Source organism: Impatiens glandulifera, chromosome 1, assembly GCF_907164915.1.
Source record: "Impatiens glandulifera chromosome 1, dImpGla2.1, whole genome shotgun sequence".
NCBI lineage: Eukaryota > Viridiplantae > Streptophyta > Magnoliopsida > Ericales > Balsaminaceae > Impatiens > Impatiens glandulifera.
In genome coordinates, this window is record NC_061862.1 from 11,226,161 (window position 1) to 11,248,651 (window position 22,491).

General features: G+C 33.0%; 6 protein-coding genes across 8 annotated transcripts; 3 read left to right on the top strand and 3 right to left on the bottom strand.

The window, feature by feature from the left end:
• The first annotated feature begins 190 nt into the window (after positions 1 to 190).
• LOC124920908 (protein FAR1-RELATED SEQUENCE 5) lies at positions 191 to 1,786 on the top strand. 3 transcript variants are annotated; one of them, XM_047461490.1, is made up of 5 exons: positions 191 to 388; positions 505 to 666; positions 994 to 1,430; positions 1,498 to 1,524; positions 1,592 to 1,786. In XM_047461490.1, the coding sequence occupies exons 3-5, from the start codon at positions 1,074 to 1,076 to the stop codon at positions 1,784 to 1,786; spliced, it is 579 nt and encodes a 192-aa protein (XP_047317446.1). In that variant the 5' UTR covers positions 191 to 388; positions 505 to 666; positions 994 to 1,073. The 3 variants fall into 3 exon arrangements, with proteins under 3 accessions (XP_047317446.1, XP_047317448.1, XP_047317449.1); XM_047461492.1 differs by lacking the exon at positions 505 to 666; XM_047461493.1 differs by lacking the exons at positions 505 to 666; positions 1,498 to 1,524.
• LOC124920909 (calmodulin-like protein 3) lies at positions 1,692 to 2,622 on the bottom strand. The gene is made up of 2 exons (XM_047461494.1): positions 1,872 to 2,622; positions 1,692 to 1,840 (listed from the first exon to the last, which is right to left on the bottom strand). The coding sequence occupies exon 1, from the start codon at positions 2,557 to 2,559 to the stop codon at positions 1,918 to 1,920; it is 642 nt and encodes a 213-aa protein (XP_047317450.1). The 5' UTR covers positions 2,560 to 2,622; the 3' UTR covers positions 1,692 to 1,840; positions 1,872 to 1,917.
• Positions 2,623 to 6,431: 3,809 nt separating this feature from the next.
• Positions 6,432 to 7,369, bottom strand: LOC124925964 (cysteine-rich repeat secretory protein 55-like). Its single transcript, XM_047466116.1, has 2 exons — positions 6,953 to 7,369; positions 6,432 to 6,885 (listed from the first exon to the last, which is right to left on the bottom strand). Exons 1-2 carry the CDS (start codon positions 7,339 to 7,341, stop codon positions 6,447 to 6,449), a joined length of 828 nt encoding a protein of 275 aa, XP_047322072.1. The 5' UTR covers positions 7,342 to 7,369; the 3' UTR covers positions 6,432 to 6,446.
• Positions 7,370 to 10,865: 3,496 nt separating this feature from the next.
• On the top strand, positions 10,866 to 13,734 carry LOC124925984 (transcription initiation factor TFIID subunit 7). The gene is made up of 6 exons (XM_047466139.1): positions 10,866 to 11,072; positions 12,299 to 12,423; positions 12,516 to 12,649; positions 12,918 to 13,037; positions 13,122 to 13,191; positions 13,306 to 13,734. Exons 2-6 carry the CDS (start codon positions 12,309 to 12,311, stop codon positions 13,467 to 13,469), a joined length of 603 nt encoding a protein of 200 aa, XP_047322095.1. The 5' UTR covers positions 10,866 to 11,072; positions 12,299 to 12,308; the 3' UTR covers positions 13,470 to 13,734.
• Positions 13,735 to 14,798: 1,064 nt separating this feature from the next.
• LOC124925954 (serine/threonine-protein kinase-like protein ACR4) lies at positions 14,799 to 18,229 on the top strand. Its single transcript, XM_047466105.1, has one exon. It carries the CDS (start codon positions 15,345 to 15,347, stop codon positions 18,054 to 18,056), a length of 2,712 nt encoding a protein of 903 aa, XP_047322061.1. The 5' UTR covers positions 14,799 to 15,344; the 3' UTR covers positions 18,057 to 18,229.
• On the bottom strand, positions 18,142 to 21,112 carry LOC124925974. Its single transcript, XM_047466127.1, has 11 exons — positions 20,947 to 21,112; positions 20,298 to 20,374; positions 19,870 to 19,945; positions 19,715 to 19,787; positions 19,543 to 19,594; positions 19,358 to 19,419; positions 19,176 to 19,239; positions 18,997 to 19,057; positions 18,822 to 18,908; positions 18,553 to 18,646; positions 18,142 to 18,463 (listed from the first exon to the last, which is right to left on the bottom strand). The coding sequence occupies exons 1-11, from the start codon at positions 21,027 to 21,029 to the stop codon at positions 18,371 to 18,373; spliced, it is 822 nt and encodes a 273-aa protein (XP_047322083.1). The 5' UTR covers positions 21,030 to 21,112; the 3' UTR covers positions 18,142 to 18,370.
• Positions 21,113 to 22,491: the final 1,379 nt, after the last annotated feature.

Consider the following 22,491-nt stretch of genomic DNA (forward strand, 5'->3'; position numbering starts at 1 on the left):
ATTTTATTTTTAAATATAAATAATTGAATATTTTTATTGACTTTTTATACATATCTTAATTAAGAAATGAGATTAGGTCACAAATGAAACATAAATTAATTTTGCCATGAAATTTCTTACTTTGCATTTATATATTTTCAATGAAAATTCAAAAGCAAGATTAGTCGTAATAAGAACAGAGAGAAATCAAACTGTGTGATCATCTTCAAAGTCGCCTCCCCTCTCCGAAAATCAGGTCTGTTTAGGGTTTCACTCATGAAATTTTGACTTGTGTTATCGTGGAGGATAACACAAGGATCAATATTCGATGCATCGTCGTCAATCTGTTACAGATTCAAGAGGTCCGTCCGTTTTCGAGACCGTGATAATTTGTTAAAACGCTTCACGAGTAAGTTTCGGATTATTCTAATTTGAATGATTTCGTGATCTACATCTGTATGAAATTATGTTCTTTTTGCTTTTGATTTTTGTTTTGTTCTAATACTGTTCTTATTTGGAAGCTAGTAAACTTGTCTGAACCCTAGCACACTCTGTGGAAAGAGATTGATTCGCAGTCTAAATTTGAATAGCACTCTATTATTATTATTATCATTGTTTCATCAGATTCCTCTTCACAGTATTATGCTCCAACTTTAAAGCTGGCAGAAATGATGTAAATAAAGAAAGGTAGAGATACCTTTCATTGATTGTTGAGCTAAGAACGAATCAAATCATTCAAATTAGTCATGTCATGGCTAATTGTTTGTCCCTATAAAGTCTTCATAGCATTAGCATATAGACTTATGTCTCTAACATTTGGTTACATTTTCCATTGAATTACTTTTGCAATCAGACTGTGTATTATACACCGCATGAACAAGCAATGTGAAGTGCAGGATTTGGGAATTGGAAAATGACATATTTGTGCTTGTTTGTCTCAAAATGATCCTCTAGGATCTTTCTTTCTATCTATGTTTGGTTGAGATTGTTATCTGGGGTTTTCGTATTTTGCAGTGGATTTTGAGGTAGATGTGAATACTGATGATAAGTTGAATGAAGAAGGTCTTAAAATTCCTAGTAGGGAAATAGTTCCAATGGATGAACCATATGTTGGGCAGGAGTTTGAATCAGAAGCAGCAGCTCATGCATTTTATAATGCTTTTGCAACGAGAATAGGTTTTGTTATTCGTGTAAGCAAGTTATCTCGATCAAGACGCGATGGTTCTCCAATTGGTAGAGTACTTGTTTGTAATAAAGAGGGCTTTCGAATGTCAGATAAGCGTGAGAACATCGTAAGACAAAGGGCTGAAACGAGGGTCGGTTGCAGAGCAATGGTATTAGTTAGGAAAGTTAGTTCTGAGAAATGGGTAATCACAAAATTTGTAAATGAACATACTCATCCTTTCACTCCTGGCAAATCCCGACGAGAATTAATCTACAATCAATACCCGGTAAGGTAATGTTATGGTCTGTTACTTTTTTAAGGTTGTAATGTTTTGTTCTTGGTTTGTTTTTCAGAATGAACACATCTACAATCAATACCCGGTAAGGTAATGTTATGGTCTGTTACTTTTTTAAGGTTGTAATGTTTTGTTCTTGGTTTGTTTTTCAGAATGAACACGACAAAATTAGGGAGCTATCCCAACAGCTGGCCATAGAAAAGAAGCGATCAGCAACATTAAAAAGAAATCTGGAGATGGTATTCCAGTATATTGAAGAGCATAACCTTAGCTTTTCCAAAAGAATACAAGATGTGGCTGATAGTATTCGCGAGCTGGAGTCTCGAGAAAAAGAGACGCCACTATAGGTTTGTTTTTGTTTTATATATATTTATGACAAACATCCTTATAAAACAAATTCTTCGAGTTGATATAATTTAAGATGTTTCCAGTGAAAATCGAATAAACTCTACAAAATATTTACAACGAATGATTTTCTTCAATTTAAAGCAGTAAATCCACCACCCTTGAGCATCCGTTTGAACTCGAGAAAATTAACCCTACCATCTCCATCTACGTCAACCTTTCCGATCATCCTCCGACAATCTTCAGCTTGACGACACTGTTTCATCCCTAGAGAATCCATAACCGACCACAATTCATCGACTGTGATGAAACCGTCGCCATTCTGATCGAATACATCGAATGCCTCTTGAACAAGTTCGTCTTTTCCATCATCCTCTTCTTCATTTCTCTCAACCACAATCGAACAGTACAGATTCGTGAACTCGGAAATATCAATGCATTCGTCGCCGTCTGAATCAATTTCCGCGAACATACGGTTGAAATCTATAGTGGTGAGGAAAATCCCAATGTTCTCCAACGAGTCTCGAAGTTCATCCTTGGTGATCATGCCGTCATGGTTGTGGTCAAACATCTGGAATACGCGGCGGAGATGATCGGAATCCAACCTATCTGAATTCTTCGGTTGCTGCAATGATTTATGTTGCTGCTGTTGTTGGTTGTGGAACCAAGAGGTGGGGAAGAAGGACCTGAGCTTCTTGGGGACTAGAGAGAGTAAGATTGCATGGAGCAGATTGTAAAGAGATAAGATTCGGAAGAATAAGGAAGAAGACGCCATTGAAGAAGAAACTAAAGAAAGAGAGAATGTAGGAATCAATGAGGGTTCTGCTCTGTTCTTGTAGACTGTAGTGGAGAAGAAAAGAAGAAGGACGCGCATTGATGACAATTATTTATATTTAAATTATTATTAGTGGTTGCCGCTTTCAAAACCGCGTTACATAATTAATTGCTTCCTTTTAATAATAATAATTATTATTATTATAATGTTGGGTCAAAAGTGTAAGTAATTAATTAAATAGTGGAACTTTTGGCAGAGATGAGTTTGTCTATATTTATATTTTCAATTAATTTAAAAATTATTTTTGTTTTTTTTATGTTAATTTAGATTAAAAAAAATATTTTAATTGTATATATATATATATATTAATAAATATAATATTTATTCGTTTAAACTCAAAATCATGTTAATAATTATTGTTATATAGGTAAAGATTACATATTTTTATTTCATCTTTTTTATTATGATTCTTACTTGTTTTTATTTTTAAATAAAATTTATTTGATAAAAAAATTTATTTTTAAATTTGTTTGAGATAAAATATTAAAAAATTGTATTTAAAATTTAAATTTAATATAATAATAAAAGTATTGGAATTGATAATTTAAGTAATTTGTTGGTTAAAATGATAAAATTATTTTTTTTAAAATTAACTATATTGATAGGAGTGTAAGTTAAATATTTTTATAAATATATATATTAAAAAATGTATATTTTAAATTTGTAAAAAAAAATATAAATATAAATTCAGTCCAAATCAAATTATAAGAGTGGTGACTAAGTAAACTAAGAGTCATTCTGGTCTTTTACTAAAGTATTATAATATAAAATCTTTCTAAGCCAAAAAATATGACCGTTGATGAGTTTTGAGGACTTGGCTGCTTAGAAGACTTGGCCGCGCTTAGAAACAGTCCATAAATTAAACGTCTATTTTGAGGAAAATAAGGTTGATGGGTATTTAATTTTGTAAAAATGATTCAACAAAAATAAAAAATAAGAGTTCAAAATAATAATAAAAAATAAATAAAATTTAATTAATTGACTTAAAAATTCTCAAGAAAGTCATGAAGTCCCCAAAAGAATCAACAAATTTAATGATATTGTGAATGAATTTTTATATTTAAATATTTTTTTATTTCTATTCAACAATATAGTTCAACAGAAAATTACAAGTACATAAATCAATTTTGTAAATCTTGCTCTCTATATAAAGAAAGTAACCATTTTTTATATTATTTTTCATAATTTGTTAGAATTTTACAAATAAGAGTTTTTTTTTTATCATACATTCTAATATTTTTATAAAAATATATTACTTTGTGTAACAACATAAATATAGTTTCAAAATTATTTATTTTTAACAAAGAAAAATTATGTTAATAAATATATACTATGAACCGCATTTACTCGTATCATGTAAATTTAATAAGTATTTTTAGGCAAATAAGTTTTTTTTACTGTAATTAGTGACTCAAACACAGCATTTTTATTTTGATAATAAAAATATGTAATTCAAAATGAATAAAAACAAATAAAAAATATCACAAAACTTAATCAAGATTCAAGCCCCCATTAAATAGGAAGGTGGCAGATCTTAATGACCTTTTTGTAGCCAAATACCCCGTCTAATAAAAAAAAATATCCATTATAGCCAATTAACCCTAGACTATATTCAATTAACTAAATCATTTGTAACTAACTGAACAAGTAACTATCTTTTGTAATTGTATACAATTACCCCTTTTTAGCCATGATCACAAGGAACCCCTTTGTAACCCCACCCTTTATGTAACTCAATTAACCCATTCGTAGACAAAGACCCCATATAATCATCAAGATCTATAGTAATCAAGCAATCTTAGATCTACATTCAATTAACCAATTAATTAACTTATTTGTAACATATTTACCGACTAACTCTTTTGCAATTGTATCCAATTATTTCTTTGGTATCCATATAGACAAGAATACATTTCTATCCCCAAAACATGTACCCTTTGTAGAAGAAAAAATACCGTTACTCAATTAACCTCTTGTAGTCAATTAACTTTGTAGTCAATTAACCATATAGTAAGGGAAATGATCACACTCAATTAATATCGTAGTCAATTAACCTGTAGTAGGGGAGATGATAATTTTCTTTTTAGAATTTCATCAGTTGGTTAAGAATTGACAAAGATAAGCTTAGACTATCAAATTATTTAAAATTTCGTCAGATGGTTTAGCCAATGGTTGCGCGTCTGGTCTCCACATGGCCATGACCTTGTTTGATTTAAGCCAAATAACTTTAGTTCCATTTTTTTACTTGCAAAATACACAAAATATAATTAAAATATATAAATTATTTTAGCCTATACCATTTATTATTTTGTATATTCTCAAATTTTAATTATATTGAAATAAAATGATCATTTTATTTCAATATAATTAAAATTTGAGATATTTTTTTCAAAATAATTATTTGATTTGATTGTATCATAGATTTAATTATTTTGGGATGAATGAATATAACATTCTTTTAAAATAACTATTTGTGATATTTTTTAATGATCTTGGATAAATGAATATATTTTTTTAAATAATAATAAATTTTTTTTCTTGATGAACTTATAATATTTGTTTTCTAAAATGATTATTAATTTTGAGTCCTAATTTTAATTAATTCTTTCAATTTTCAATGATGTCATATATCTAATATGCTCTTTCATCTTTGATTCTTCTTTTTCATTTTTCTATTTTACTTTTTTTTGGGGTTTTCAGGATTTTATGTTTTTTCTCAATTATTTTTTCACATTTAATGTTAGAATGTTGAAAAGTATTGAAAAAAAAAACACATGTCTGACCTCTATTCATATGATATTTCTATGACAGTAGATTTTCATTTCCTGTCAACTACTGTCATGTTTTTTGGCAGCGTATTTTGAGGATGCACTTCAATGCTTTTTTTAGCTAAGTTGTTCTCCTCATTCTGTAATTGGGTTTATGTATAATGTTTTCCCCAATAAACTTGTAAAGTAATTTAGAGTTTTTGTATTGTACATGTGTGCTAGAATGTTTCAAAGTTTAAACCATATATGGGCTGTTTCTTTTGATTTGCTTAATCGGTTCAATTCTTCATACCATCTCTCCAACTTAAATTTTTCATACAATTTCTCTAGCTTCATATAGTTGGATCAAATATAAGTATGCTCATGTTTCAGAATATCATTATAGAGTAATTTATTTTATTATAACTATTCGATCATGATGTTTGTGTTAGTACTTGTCAGAATTTACAATTAATTTCATATATGTAACTCCTGTTGGTTTAACTTTATATAAAAAATTTAGTGAACTATTTTATTTTTATTTTAAATGTTGAAACTTAGAATGATCCTAGTAACTATAATTTTATTCTAATTTAAAATGTTTTAAATGAGAATCAATTTATTAACATTTTATTGGTAGGAATTAGTCTTGACAGTTATGTTAACTATTGAATTGTTATATATTATAGTTATTATTTTTTTATTTATTATATATTATCATAATATTATTTAGAAGGTTAGATATTGACATTGTATTTGATTTATTTTTTCCATGAACTCATATCTTCTTAAGTCATTACTCAGATATATGCATTCAGGTCAGGAATGACGGATCTACCCTGTAAGGCTATCTGGGTTGTAGTCCGGTTTACGCATATTATTATGTATATATATAACTAGATAGATTTTGTAAAAAAATTAATCCGGGTAAATTCTAAATCCTAACTAATTCTCCTTCCAAACTTTTTCTCTATTAGTTTTTGGAGATGAAAATGAAAAAATTAATGATAGAAGAAAGAAGCGAAATATATTGATCAAGCTAAGTAGCTTACACAAACATACATTGAATCTGTTCTTCACTTAAGAAGATCTAAAAACAACATAATTATAATTCTTCTCTTCTTTAGAAGCATGAAGTTGAGAATTATCAAGAGGGAAATAAAAAGGATATAGTTCATATCTCACATAACAACTACTATAAATAACCCTACACCCCTGCTTATTACCACAAATAGTAGCGAAATTAGCAACAGCAATAGCCAAACACTGACCACAGTTTAAAGCCGAAAGATCTCTTGTACACTGCACCAATCCATAAAGTGTCAAAAATGGCGACAACTTCACTTTCTCTTTCCCAAGACCCTTGTTTTCAACCTTAACCGCCCTCGATTCTATCTTATCAAACAAACCACCCAACTGTTTGTTAAAACTCCCATCTGGGTCACTCACATTCTGCACATTATAGTAGATTACCCCATACCCTGTATCCACTTCTCCAATGAAATCTCTCGTGTCATATCTGATCAAATTTTCAATTTTTGTTATACAATTGGATACAAAGATTGCAGGCTTATTGATAAAATTACCTTAGGAAGCAGTACTCGTACCAAATCCTGGCATCGGCCTGATTAGGACAGGTTATTCTGATCTGTTTGGCAGCTTCTTGAATGCAAGTGGAGCAATCTGTGTTACTAACGTCTCCTCTGCATTGAGAAAGTCCATAGACTAACTGAGAACTGCCAAATTTACTGTAAGAAGTGGCTATGAACCCATTTTGGATTGTCCCTTGGACTAGTTTAGGCAATAGATCATTAATGTTGGCTGAGATTTTGCTTTGGCTGGTAAAGTTGGTGTTTGTGTTACAATATGTTGCTGAAGGATCTGTTGATTGTGTTGGGATTGGGAGACTTAACATGAACAAACATGAAAGAACAATAATGACAAGAAGATGACCATGATCAATTGGGAAAGCCATGGTAAATTGGTAATGTTTTTCTTTCCTTGCTGCCTTTTGGGTCTTTTATAAGTTTATAAAATATGCTTTATTTCATGGGATAAGTCATAAGTCACATGTAGGTCTATTTGAATTTGTGTTGGATATTTCTAGATGATGTCAAACTCAATTATATGGGTTTTTATTTTCAACTATTTTGACAAAGTATATGTCAGTATCTATCTATACTAAAGAATAATGTGATTGCATCCATAATTTTAATTAAAAGTATAAGCATCTTCTAAAATGGGGCACTAGGATTTTTGAATGGTGGGTTGGAATATTAGTTTATGTTCAACCATAATAATAATACAGCTGACATTTTTGACTTGGGTTTTCAGCCACATACATGGATGGAGAAAAATGCCAAATATAATGGCCACTACTTTTATCTTTGAATCTATATTATAAAATTTAAAATAGATACAAATGAAGTTACAAGTATAGTAATGAGTAGTATAAATATGCATTTACAAGAATTTTGGAATAACAATCCACTGAATTAGTTTAAGGAACAACAATTATATACAATCCAGGTTTGCCTTTAAGTTTGGTCCAGTCGGGAAAAAATTGTTTCTTTTGGTTATATTATATTGAAACATACAATAGTTTAGAATAGTTATTTAATTTATTTAAATTAATAAAAATAATCTAATTCATTTAAAAAATAAATAAAAATAACCTAATTAGTTAAATATTTTAATAGTGTTATTAATATTATAATGATATTATTATGACACTTTCTAAGATTTGTTTCGGAAGGCTAGTAGAGTTCGTCGATGAGTTAATTGTTCTTTCTCAAAGATTTACGAGTTCGATAACTTATTAAGAATACCATTTTTTTATTTTTTTATTTTTTTTTATTTTTTAATGTCATTCTTTGTCATTGTAATTAAACAATTTTTTTTCATTTTTAATATAATGAACTTTTTAAAAAAAATACTCAATAAATTATTTAGCTCGTAAAGTTCAACTCTGGTATAAAATATATTTATATATTTTTTTAATTTTAAGGGCACGTGAATTGGTGGGTCATAAACATCTGAGACGTCCAACCTTGTCCCATATCCGACCCTAGATTAATGAAATCAAAAGTTATCCATTCAAATTTTACTTAAAGTATTTAAACTTAAATGGTCTGTGACAACTATATTTCTCTATTGAAAAATGATAGGGACAACGACATTAATGCCACGAATCCTACGTGGTCTGTCACGTCGCTCCACGTTGGCATTTAAAAAATATATAATTTTTCTTTTATTTTCCCTGTCCATTTGCATTTCCCCACAACTTTCACTCTTTTCTTTTACTCTCTTCTCTTCGGCGATTCGACGATTTCTTCCTTTCAGCTTGTGCAACTTCAGCGCTTTCTTCCTTCTCCTTCTCTTTCTTCTTCATCTTCATCGTTTGAAATGGTAAGTCTTCAAGTCTCCCTTCATTTTTATTATTCTTTTCTAAACATATGTCTCTTCGTTTCAGTCTGCTCCAACTGCATCCAAGTGTGTCGAAAATAGACAAAGATAAAATCCCAAAAAATGTTCTTATTTAGATGTGTCCTGAAAATATCCACATTCCGGATCTTTTTGTTTAGCAATTAGGGTTTAACGATTAGGGTTTTGCAATTAGGATTTAGGGTTTAGCGATTGGGATTTTGAGAATAACGTCCTGATCATGCACATTTTCGGGACAAAAATGTCCCGAAAGTTTTTATTTTCGCGAGAAAACGTCTCAAAAGTTTTCATTTTTGGGACGTTTTTCTACATGTTCTCTCATTAAAAAGCATTGTTATCATACCCTCCAACTTTCACTACAAGGGATTGATATGTTTTGGATACAGTTATTTTAGCTTCATCGTTTGTATCCAATCTCCTTTTTGAATTTCCGTCTATTATTTTATAAGATCTAACATGGCGTATTTTTTCAGACTTAATGTATGGTTGTGCTCAAGACATATACTTGTTATAACATATTCTCCTTCATTATGAAAACCATTAATCTTAGCTTTATAGTTTGTCTTAGTTGTAGGTCTAAGTTAAAACTTATTTTTAGCCTAGATTCTTTCATAGAACTCTTGGCACAACCAATGCTGAAGTATTTCTGCTTACCATCTACATTTTTTGTCCCTAACTTGGTAACGTCGAATCCAGTTGAGTGGACATATGATGTGTAGAAATCACGAATTTCTTCGAAGGAAGAAAATGTCATTCCAACATTGAGTATTTGTCTGCGAAAAGGTTATTCCAAATTAGTCATTTTGAACTGAAAATAAGTTTAACTGAAGAAAAACGTCTCGAAAGTGTTAATTTTCAGGACGTTTTCTCCCGAAAATGAAGACCTTCGGAACGTTTCTCCCGAATATGTGCACTTACGAATATTTTCTCCCGAATATGTGCACTTACAGAATGTATTTTTCCCAAAAATGTGCATTTTAGGGACGTTTTTCTCATGAAAATGTGCATTTTGGGGACATTTTTTACCCGATTATGCACACTTTCGGGACGTTTTTCTCCCAAATATGCATATTTTCGTATTTTTTTTTTATAAAAAATGTAGTAAAAACATTTACATCACCTCCCAACAAAAATTGGTACCTTTCGAGTTCTACGAGGGTGATTTGTTCAATGCTTTATATACTACGACGTTCTCTTTGCTGGTTTCCTAAGCATTAAATATCAATAAGTTCGTTATCATACAAATAATAAAAAAATAAAATATGTATAATTAATCTGAAAAACGAAATACCATGAGTTAGAGTTTTCAGTTGGGAGATGATTTTTGTCGGAGAGGTTTGAGAGATATAAATAATTTGAGTATTATGGCGGGTTTTGGGTTTTAGATTATATTTAGGGTTGTTCAATATTTGGTCTGAACCGAATATCTGACCGAATTTGAATTCACCGAATTTAAATAAATCAAATTCGAATTTCATTTTCTGTTTTTGAATCGAATTTCAAACCAATTCGAATTTAAATACAGTTTTCGAATTAGTTTTCGAGTTTAGGTTTTAACTCGAAAACAAAACCGAAAACAAAACCGAAAACCAAATTCATTTTTTTATTATTTATTCTTCCAAATAATGGTAAAATAGTATAGTACATTAGCACGATACAAACCTATGATGAACACCCCTAATTGTATTTATATTATCAAATATTACATATGATTTGTGGCTTTATTTTTGTTGCTTATTCATTATCTTAAAATAAATATAATTATTTTTGTTCATATTTTTCAAATGGTTAATATCTCATACTACTTCGAGAGTGTGTTTGATGACATTTTAAAATTTTTATGTTTTGTATTATTTTTGTTATTTATTTAAACTCTTCTTATTTATAACCTATTGTATAATTTTATTTTTAAAATAGAATAAATATTATTTATAAAAAATATTATACTCGCAACAAAATAAACAAAATTTCTTAATATTTTATTTTATTTTAAAATATATATTACATTACCTTAGGAGGAGTGTTAGGGCTTAGGCTACAAAATGAATTTGCAGGCCATGAAATCTCTTCTTTTGCATCATCATCTGTTTCAATGTCAGGACAAAAGCAGGATTAGACTAAGGAAGAACAGACTCAAATCAGACGCTGCTCTATCTTCTGCAAATTCACCTCCTCACAGGTCCGTCCGTATTCGTGGCCGTGAGAATTTGCTGAATCGGCAGATAACGGGACTTGTTAATTGTTTAAAGCGCTGCTTCACGAGTAAGTTTCCGATGATCCTGATTTGATGGCTTGATCTGCACTTGTATGAAATTGTGTTTTCTTTGCTTCTGAAAATAATGTTTCGTTTACATACTGTTCTGATTTCGAAGCTAGTAAACTTGCCTTCTGTGAGCGAACCCTAGCACACTCTGTAATAACATCATTTACTTCTCCGCCTATCTATTTTGAATATGTCGATAGATAGCTCCATCGGCATTTGGCATCATTTCAACTTTTACGTTCATAGAACTACAATCTATACAACTTCTATTGATTATCTAGTATATCGCATATTCATACTGCTTGTTGTTTCAATCTGTCAATGCCTAACTCTGTAATAATAACATTGTTAGCTTACTGTTGCTTGTTATTTACTAATTGTTAACATATCATTTCTTTCTGTAGAAATAACTTTGTAAACCTATCATTTCTTGTTGATAAAGCTGCTTGGGAACTTAGAATCTTGTTTATATGAACTTTCTATGAGAATAATCAAGTTCAAGAGCTACTTGATAATGGAAGTAACGATTTTTTGTAGTAATTTTAACATAATACAGTCAAAATCAACATGTTAAATGATATTTTCTTGTTGCTTTTGTTGTAGTAATCTTTTGCAGTTTATCAAGATTTTTTTTATTGTGTTCCCATTTTTGCTGAATTATTCAGTTTGAACTTTTGGCTCGTACTGACTCGAGCTTGCTGATTTGGAAAAAAACTACACTAAAAGGGAGAACCAGTTATGAAATAGATCTAGTTTGATGTTTAGAAGAGTTCTAAAATGTCATATTATATTTATATAGGAGATTAAGTGGGAGTGAAAATGTGGCAAGATCTATTTGGAGTGTTTTGAGCTTTTTGTAGATTTTAGTTGGGATGCTAATGACATTTGTGTATTTCGAGTGCTCAAAAATCTGGGTATATCTTTATTTTGAGGGATAGATCATCTTATTTCTTCTCTCTGTGTTGCTGTTGATGGTGAATTTATACCGCTCTCTTTTACTCTTCACAATATGTTCATCTTCATATCAAGTTTCTTTCCTTCCCTCATTAGCCTCTAGAGGAGAGAATTGAGAGAAGCTTGCTCGTCAGTTGCCCAGTATCCTTAATGGTTTTCGAAATGATTTTGGGATCTTGACGGCCATGTTTGTAATCATAAAGAGAATATACTTGTACTCGTAACCAGGATTTTCCTCTGTAATTGTTTTTCTCTTTGTTATATGTTATAGAAGTTGGGTAATGGATGAACAATTTATACTGAGAGTTCCACCTTCTATTGCTGAGAGGATAGATCGCATTTTGAGTGAGAATGCTTCATCTTCTGAAGATAAGTCACTGGATCTTTCATTCTCGGGTAAGAATGCATTTTCTCCTACTGAGTGCTTACATCATTAACTCACATAACCTCTTATTTTTGGACTGCACTGGACTCGTGTATGTTTTCAGATGATGGAAAAAGTGGCACATTTGTATTAGGCAATGAAAGTTTTCCAGCATCCCTCTTGGATCTTCCTTGCGTTTTGGAGTCCTACAAAACCTATGATGATAGCGTGCTTATCAAAACAGCTGATATTGGTCAGGTAGATTTGCTCATTCCCCAAATCTTGTTATTTTCTATTAGGGCAATTTTATTAATGGAATTGCGATAAATTAACCCTAAATGACTTTATTATATTTGGAACATGTCTCGTGAGAAAATCTGATTCTACACAATTAACTTCTTTGATGTGTTTTGTATATAAACTAACAAAATGAATCTTACGACGGTGGGATCCTCCTGGGACAAAATCCTAGTCTCAGAATAAAAAGAGAAAAACTGACAAAAACAAATATCTTGACTTAGTACAGATGATTATGGTGCGAGAAGAGAGTGAACCTGCTCCGGAAGATGTGGAATTCAGGCATGGCCTCACCCCTCCAACTAGGGACGCTCGAAGGAGAAGGTTTCGTAGGGAGCCAGATCTTAATGTGTGTTTTCCTTTGTCATTTCAAGACTATATTTACGATATTTGGGCAAAAAACTATATTTTTTATTTGTTTTTTGGTGTGTAGCCTGAGCTGGTGCAGAGAGTTGAGAAGGATCTTCTGAATATTTTGGCTGGTGGAACTGCCGAAAATGCTGATATCCTTTTTCCTTTTTTTGCATCAGTTATTGTTTAACTTCTCATTCCTTTCTAAGTAAAAAAGAAGTATATGGTCTTTAGTTTGTTTCCTTGACGAAAGTTGTTCTTTTTACATACTGAAGCTGCTGGACAGGAAGAAGATGGCGATGAAAATGTTCGCATTGCAAGTAAGAAGACCGTGTCCATTCCTAAAGCAAAGCCCGGCCTTCCTGATAATGCAACGAGTGCGGCTGATCCAGACAGAAGCGATTCCGACGACTCCGATGACTCGATATAAACCACCATAGTGAACTCCGATGTCAATAACATCAAACATAAAAAAAAACAGAATCTATTTGGCCGGACCGATTCTAAACCTAGTAAAAGAGGGATGAATGCCAATTGGGTACTGACCCGCCACTCAATTGGGTACCCATCTTCATTCTTTTGATCTAGGGATGCATGATTAATAATAAGAATGTTAAATTAATATAATCAAACTAGTAATTAATGCTGGTGTAAAAAACCTTGTTTTGAGTGCCATATTTAAAGCATTTCTATGAGGTCCCCCCAAAACTTCCTATGCTTTTTTTTTTATTTTTATTTATTGCTGTAAAATTCCATATGCTTAAACCCATATTATCTTTGCATTAATTGCTTGACTAGATTAATGTATTTTATTACAACCTAGACCAAATGTTTCTTCTTTATATGTTCTTTGAAAACTCTGCAGATCTCTCAAATTCCAACCATTTTCATCTGCTAATCTTATATTATTATTATTATATAAATAAATAAACCCATTTATTTCTTCAATGAAAAAACCCTTGAAGGTTGATGGGCCCATTTTTCTCTTATAACGCTAATTTCGTTTCTCATTTAAATGCGATTAATTATCGCGGGTTAAGAATTTAATTTGGAAACACTGTCAGACGTGTTTAAACTCAAAACCTCGTGAAAGCGTTTTGGCAAAAAAGGAAAACACTTCTTTTTGCTGCTCGGTAAAAAAGGGAAATTAATCTCCCTATTTTATATTCAATTCTTATTAAAAATGTGTTAAATTGAGATTATTAGGTTAGTTTTTTCCATTTTTGACAGCAATGAACTAATCTAAGAAGGGTAAGAAAACTTTTATTAGATAAAACCCTAGATTGTTATAGTTAAAATCATGGTCCCCAATTTCAGCAATTTCAGTACCTTTAGACAAATACACAACACCCATTCCATATTTTAAGGAAACAGTATATACAATATATATTTTTGTTCATTCCCAAAAAGAGTTGATTGATGATGTCATTATTTTAAATTTGAGAAACGGTTACTAAAAACAATAATATTAACGAATGTAAAAGACAGTTGTGTTATTTAAAATCTTGGAAAATAAGACTATAATTATTCATGGATAGACAAATAAGTATAACCTCCTCTTTTAAGTCTTAACTATATTAATTATTATTGAGTGAATATTACTTACTATAAACTTAATTTAAAGCAAAGAATTTTATTTGAAATTGCTAACATGAAAGAAAGTAACGTGGAATATTAGTATGATCAAGAACATACCATCTGGATTCTGGAATGGATCACAATGAGATATCAAATGAAGGACAAGTATACAGATGCAGCAGGCATGAAAAAAGATCAAATTTTTTTTGGCATTAACCCTTCTTCTCATTTAATGCTTTCACCTACACCAGCCCATTTTGAGAACCCTGCAATTTCCATCGCATTGAATGCTCTTCTCTCTCTACACAGGTCCAACCTGCCATTAACCATCATCTCCAGTTCATTCTTGTAGCCCTAAATAAACAAACCCTTCTTCCCCTTTCAGCAGTTCCTAGCTTTCTTCAACCCTATCCGAATGAAATTAGCTAACGATTATTGTTAATTTGCATTTATGCACTTCCTGTCATAACTAGAAGAAAGGAGTCGAGATCAGAGATTAAGTATATGCTGCCAAAACCCATTTCTTTGGTTCAATCTTGAAGCTAATCAAGCTACCCATCTCAAATGGGAATGGAAGGCGGGGTTTATTTGAAAATAGCACAAGGAGGAGGGAGGAGGAAGAGGAGGAGTGTTTCTTCTGTATAGTTACATTCCTACTATTTGTTTGATCTGGTTTTGGTAAGTTTTTAAATGTGCCCTCTTCCACTACTGTCTAAGAAAAATACAGATGGGTTCGTTACCTCTTTCTTCTGTAATGGCACAACCTTTATTATTATTATTATTATTACTATTATTGATCATGGTGATGGGTAAATCAGTTCTTGGTCTTGGTTCTATGTCATCCATTGCCATTTCCTATGGTGAATCTGGTCCTGTATTTTGTGGCATTAAATCAGATGGTTCTCATCTTGTGAACTGTTATGGATCAAATTCAGCTATAATATATGGAACCCCATCTCGTTTCCCCTTCATTGGTCTAACAGCAGGAAATGGGTTTGTTTGTGGTATCTTAATGGATTCAAATCAACCTTATTGTTGGGGAAGTAGTGGTTTTGTTCAAATGGGTGTTCCTCAACCAATGGTTAATGGGTCGGAGTATCTTGAAATAAGTGCCGGTGATCAACATTTATGTGGATTGAGAAAACCCTTGACCGGTAGACGCAGGAACATTTCACTTGTTGATTGTTGGGGTTATAACATGACTGCTAACCATGAATTTGATGGTCCGATCCAATCTATATCTGCCGGTTCGGAGTTTAATTGTGGGTTGTTTTCGCAGAATCGAAGCGTTTTCTGTTGGGGAGATGAGAGTGATAGCCGGATCATTCGTTTGATTCCTAAGGATATGAGGTTTAAGAGTATAGCCTCTGGTGGATTTCGTGTTTGTGGGATTTTAGAAGGGGTTTTGTCGAGAGTGTTCTGTTGGGGACGAAGTTTGGATCTTGATCGAGCAAATGACGATGATTCTACTCCGATTGATCCAATGATTATGGTTGTTGGAGGAAAGTTTCATGCTTGTGGGATTAGAAGCTATGATCGTGTCGTCATTTGTTGGGGATATCGGTTTCATACCAGCACGCCTACTCCTCAAAACGATACTTTTTTTCAGATTGCAGCTGGAGATTACTTCACTTGTGGGATATTAGCCGATGGATCTCTTTTACCCGTTTGTTGGGGGACCGGGTTTCCGACATCTCTTCCTCCGCTTGCGGTTTCGCCTGGTTCTTGTACGTCGACCCCATGCGAACCAGGGTTTTATGAGTTCAACAATGGAACTTCACCATGTCAAGCCCTTGGTTCCCACATTTGCCTTCCTTGTAGCCAAGGATGTCCTGCTGAAATGTACGAGAATGACGAATGTAATTCGGCGTCAGACAGAATCTGTCGATTCAACTGTTCGAGTTGTTCTTCGTGGGAATGCTTTTCGAATTGTCCCAGTTCGAGGAAAATGAAGTTTTGGTCTGTACAATTGCCGGTCATTGTTGCGGAGATTGTGTTTGCTGTCTTCTTGGTGATCGTTGTGGCGTTAACCTCGGTATGTTATGTTCGATATAAGTTGAGGAACTGCAAATGCTCGGGTAGTGAGAACCAACCGAGAATTGGTGCGAATACTAATAACTCGTCGTTCCCAAAAGATAGTGGCAAAATAAGACCGGACCTCGACGAGCTCAAGATCAGGAGGGCTCAGATGTTCACTTACGATGAGCTCGAGAGAGCCACAGGCGGTTTCAAGGAAGAAGCGCAAGTTGGAAAAGGGAGTTTCTCGTGCGTATTCAAAGGGGTATTGAAGGACGGGACTATAGTTGCGGTTAAGAGAGCGATGATGTCGCCCGACATGAAGAAGAACTCGAAAGAGTTTCGAACTGAGCTCGACTTGCTCTCGAGGCTAAACCATGCTCATTTGCTAAATCTACTTGGATATTGTGAAGAAGGGGAAGAGAGGCTTTTAATATATGAGTTCATGGCAAATGGTTCATTACATCAACATCTTCATGGAAAGAACAAGTCATTGAAAGAGCAATTGGATTGGATAAGGCGAGTTACAATCGCGGTTCAAGCTGCCCGAGGAATTGAATATCTCCACGGTTACGCCTGCCCGCCAGTCATCCATCGAGATATCAAATCCTCAAACATACTAATCGACGAAGAGCATAACGCCCGTGTTTCCGATTTTGGTCTCTCTTTGTTAGGCCCCGCGAATAGCAGCTCGCCATTGGCCGAACTTCCCGCGGGAACTCTGGGCTATCTCGACCCCGAATATTACCGACTACACTACCTAACCACGAAATCCGACGTCTATTCATTCGGGGTTCTCCTCTTGGAAATACTAAGTGGTCGGAAAGCCATCGACATGAAGTTTGAGGAAGGTAACATCGTGGAATGGGCGGTCCCGCTAATTAAGGCGGGGGAGTTAATCGCAATTCTCGATCCGGTCCTGAAACCTCCTTCAGATGTGGAGGCGTTGAGGAGAATCGCAAACGTGGCTTGCAAATGCGTGAGGATGAGGGGAAAAGAGAGGCCTTCGATGGATAAAGTGACGACGGCTTTGGAACGAGCATTGGCGCAGTTAATGGGAAGTCCGAGCAACGAACAGCCAATATTACCTACCGAGGTTGTGTTGGGGAGCAGCAGGCTGCACAAGAAATCGTCTCAAAGGTCTTCCAACCAGTCTACTTCTGAGGCCGATGCGGGTGAATCCGAGGACCAAAGGGTCGAGTTTAGGGCACCTTCTTGGATTACTTTCCCGAGTGTGGCTTCTTCGCAGAGAAGGAAGTCATCTGGTTCGGACGCAGAAGGAGATGCGGCAGGTAAGAATACTAATGAAATAAGGAACAATAATGGCAGCAATGGTGCAGGTGGGGATGGTCTGAGGAGTTTGAAAGAAGAGATTGGACCAGCTTCACCTCAACAAGACTTGTTCTTGCAGCATAATTTCTAGGGTTTCCTCTTCTTCTCCTCCTTGTAACCTTTTATTTAGCATTCATTATAAATCGTTTATTTCCAAACTGTCTGTCTCATCTTAATTCAACTGTAAAAGATTAGAATTAACAGCAGCTAAAGCATTCATCAAGTTGTTACATTTATATCCTATCCTAACATAAGGAAAATTATGATTTTAGGGTAAAATTGCTCGATTCTTGTTAGAAAAAAGTTGTTATTCTGAGTTGTGATCTCTTCCGACCGAGCTTAGTTAACAATCGAAACAGAATACAAGTGACTTCCTAAGGAACTTACAAAACAAATTCAGTGTTACTATGCGCAGGGGCAAAGCCTCTTTGTTTGAGGATGCGAACCATCACAAGAAAGCTTTGATTGTGCTTTTGAGTATAAACATGCTCCTGGATTCTGAATTAAGAAGATGAACACGAAAAATGTTATGAAATGAATGAACTTGAAAGTGGAGCTTTTTCGGTTACTAAGAAAAGAAACCTTACCAGGCGTTTAGGTGCATCATCTGCAACTTCCGCAGGTTGATCTGCTCCAGTACTTGCAAGGCAAGCTCCTTTACAACTCATATACTTCTGCAATCTATTCAAATTTAAGACTATAATAAGTAACTAAAACCATCTAAATAAGATTGTAATGCATAGACAAGTATTTAACATTCGAGGGATATTTATACCATCTTTCAGACAGTTAGGAATTTATTTACAACTTTCAGACAAAAAAATTCCCGAAAAAAATTCTGAAGAATAGAACTTACATGTCACATTGGTTAAGTATCTTTAGTTTGTTGGATACACATGATTGCCCCTTTGCCTTGCATGCAGAATCACACGACTCCCCTTGCCTTCCTTGCAAAGACACAAAATTAGGTGGCAGATAAAAAGATTTTAAAATTGAAAATCAGCACGAAAATATGTGAAATGAAGTTGAACCTTCCAACTATGATGTTAATTCCAGCTAGTGTAAGTTCCATCTGTCTATTATTAGACTTTTCTGTTGCATTAGAGGAAATATGTTCAATATATTAAGGTCTCCCCGTGGTATCCAAAATACACAGATAGTGACAACCAATTTCTCAATCATAAACTAAGCTGAAAAAATCCACGCTGACCTGAAGAGTTTGACGGAAGAGAATAACAATGATGGAAGTCACTGAAGTAAGCATTTTCGTGAATCTGAAATGTTGAAAGAGACAACAACAACAGAATTAATAAGAGAATATGAGACTAATTGAAATACTAAAAGAAGAAAAGTATAAATAACATGAAATGGAACAGATTCACTATAACATACCACACTCTCAGAATTATGACGACATCTGCCAATACAAAAATCAAAAACACTTGTATATGTTCCTGCAAGAACCAACCACAAAATAAAAAATAGAATGATTTAACTTTTCATTCTGGTTCTTCTATCTGGTGCTTAATTCAATCAACCAAAACACATCTACAAGCACCACAATTTGACAATTTCACCTGCACTTATTGGCTTAGCTATCTTCACTTTCAAAGCTAGTTCCTTTTCTGTCTGCGGAAAGAGTTTCACCATAAAACAAGAAAGCAGTGGATCTTAATTTAAGAACCAGAGGATGCATAAACATTGAAATTAACAAATAGAATCTCAATGATTTGGTGCTGGTTTCCTTACCTGTTTTGGATTTAGGCAACATGAAACACAATATTCATATGAGTTGCAACACTGTGAGACAAAATTGCATCCCCTGCAAGAAATATATCAAATTTGCTCAAATATATGAAATTAGTGGTCACAATAACATCATAACATGTCCAAAGATAACTCACTGACAAGAAAACTGTTCTCCTGTACCAGGGCAACAACCAGATTGTGAATCCACTGAAAATGCATCACATACATGACCTACAAAAATCAACAAACCATTTATGACCAAATTAAGTATGATAACTATGATGCAGCAAGATGAAATCACCATTTGTAGCAGGAATAAGCTATAGCTTAAAGAATATCACTACAACAAATCCAGAATCTAAAATATCTAAACTCCAAAATCATATAAACAAAATATAATATGCTTCGACTCTTAAAATTAAATTTTCAAAGAGATGTTCAGAGAGACAGAATACAAAACAAGAGTAAATGTTTGGATATAATACATCAAAGAATTTCCTTTTTCCATTTCGGAACTATCATAACTAATCTTTCCGAAGAAACCCCATTTAAGAAAAATATTCAAGCTAATTTAATACAATACCATTATCATCAGATATTAGGTATCTTCCTTGAACAGTTGTACTACATATGTGTTTCTCTCGAAGACTCACATCTAACCTGTCATTGAACAAAAAAAAGATGCAGATTGAAGGATTTAAGCTAGTGCAGAAGCTGAAAAGTACAAAAGGAAACAATTTATACATCAATAGACATGTTTAATAAACTGGACATAATCAAAAGAAATCAATCCAAATGAATATGGAAACACAAATTGCAGAAATATTATTGTTTTCCTATCAATCATGTATCTTTGTCATCGCCTTCCTAACACAGTGAGTCACTGAGCATGTATGGACAATTGGAAACACTTTTTTTCAGTGAGCTATCTCATCTGGATATGGATCAACCGATCAAGACAAGATCACGTTTGGAAACACTAATTTGTCACACACATTACATAAATTTATTGGATTTGGATTTTGTTTTAGTTGGAGAATCGCGTGGGACAAAATTGAAATAGAAACATATGTAACAGTTGATTATTACAGTTTGACAGAGTGAAGAAACCATGAAAAGGTCAAATTTAGCAAATGAAACGATGAAAAAACAATCATTGGATACAATACAGAAAGCGGATGAAGTTCCTATGTTCCTTGAACGGCGATTGTAAGAAAAGTAAGATACAAAACCTGATTGCTAATGTCGTTGACGTGAATTGCAGGATTGAGAGGAGAAAAAGCAATTGGAAGGAATCTAAATGATTTCTCGGCATAACAGAAGACGATCAAACCTCCGATGGAATCAAACAGCTCCCTCGTTTCTCCTCCTCCTCTCTCTCTCTCCTCGTTTCTTTTCAAAAAATCAATTTCAAAAAAACATAAATTTATATTTCATTATGATAATAAATATCAGATTCAATTACTTTTACAATTATTTTTATCATAATCAAAACTTTTATAATATTTTGTAGAGACTTAGAAAAAAATAATATTTTATTATTATTTTGATTTGATTAGATTTAAATTTTTAAAAAAAATATCAAATATCTTAATAATTAATGTAAGAATTTCTAGGTTTCACTTATAATTGATTTAAAATAAAAATTAAAAAAATAATATAATAATTATTAAATTTTTCTAAGAGATTACATCACAATTTAGTCTTTTATTGTTGAACCTCTCTTTATTTTCGTGAGAATTTTCTATTGTTGAACCTCTCTCTATTTGTGTGAGAATGGAGAATGTATCTTGTAATTTATTTATTTTTATAATAAAGGAGAACTAGTATGACACCCCTAAGACCATGGTTCTCGCTTAAAGTCAAAGCGCTTTCAGATGAAATTGAATCAATGATATTTTGGTTTTTTTAAGCCGACTTTTACCACTAGACTACCTTGGTGGAATAAAATGATGCTTGTCTTTGTAGATCCATTTGTCACCAATGACTTTTTTATCGGTTGGCTTGTCAACGAGATGTCATTCTGACTCTTTATGATCCCATGGATTTCCTCCTCCATTGTTTTTCTCTACAATTCTTCTTTGATTGCTTCGTCAAAGTTTCAGGCTCGATTGAACAATAGTTGTATGTAGCATATATATTGTTTATTGATTTGTACATCTTTTGAATTGAACTCGGGGAAGAGGAGTTTGATGAAGTCGGATCAGTTGAGTTATTGATCTAAGCTTAGATTTGGTGTACTTGAAACAGATTCACAATTTTCGCTGCCTCCTCCAATTGTGTAAATAACCACTATTGGAGAAGAACTCAAATAATTCTATAATCTCATATCTCTCTACAATTATTTATCACAAATCCCAGTACGTTTTTTTTTTCATAATTCAGTCAAATTTGTGTCGAGCATCGTCTTCGTGTCTCGACAGATTTATTTTTTCTCTTTTTTTTTGGCAAGTATCGTCTTCATGTCTCGACAGATTTTTTCCAACATTTCATCTATCCAAAAATTATCACTTTTTACTTCAAGAGCTGAGCCAAGAGCCAAGTGTAAAGAGCCAAGTGTAAAGAGATAAGAGCCAAGTGTCAAGAGTCAAGTGCCAAGAGCCAAGTGCAAGAGCAAGAGAAATAGTTATATGTCAAGAGTCACTCCTTTAACTAAGTGAATCATGAATTTGAATCAGTCAAATTGAAAGAATGTCATCAACATTTTCATCTCTTCGAAAACATCATCTCCACTCTCATAGTTGGCCAATACATTTCCTATTAGGTGGCTGACATTC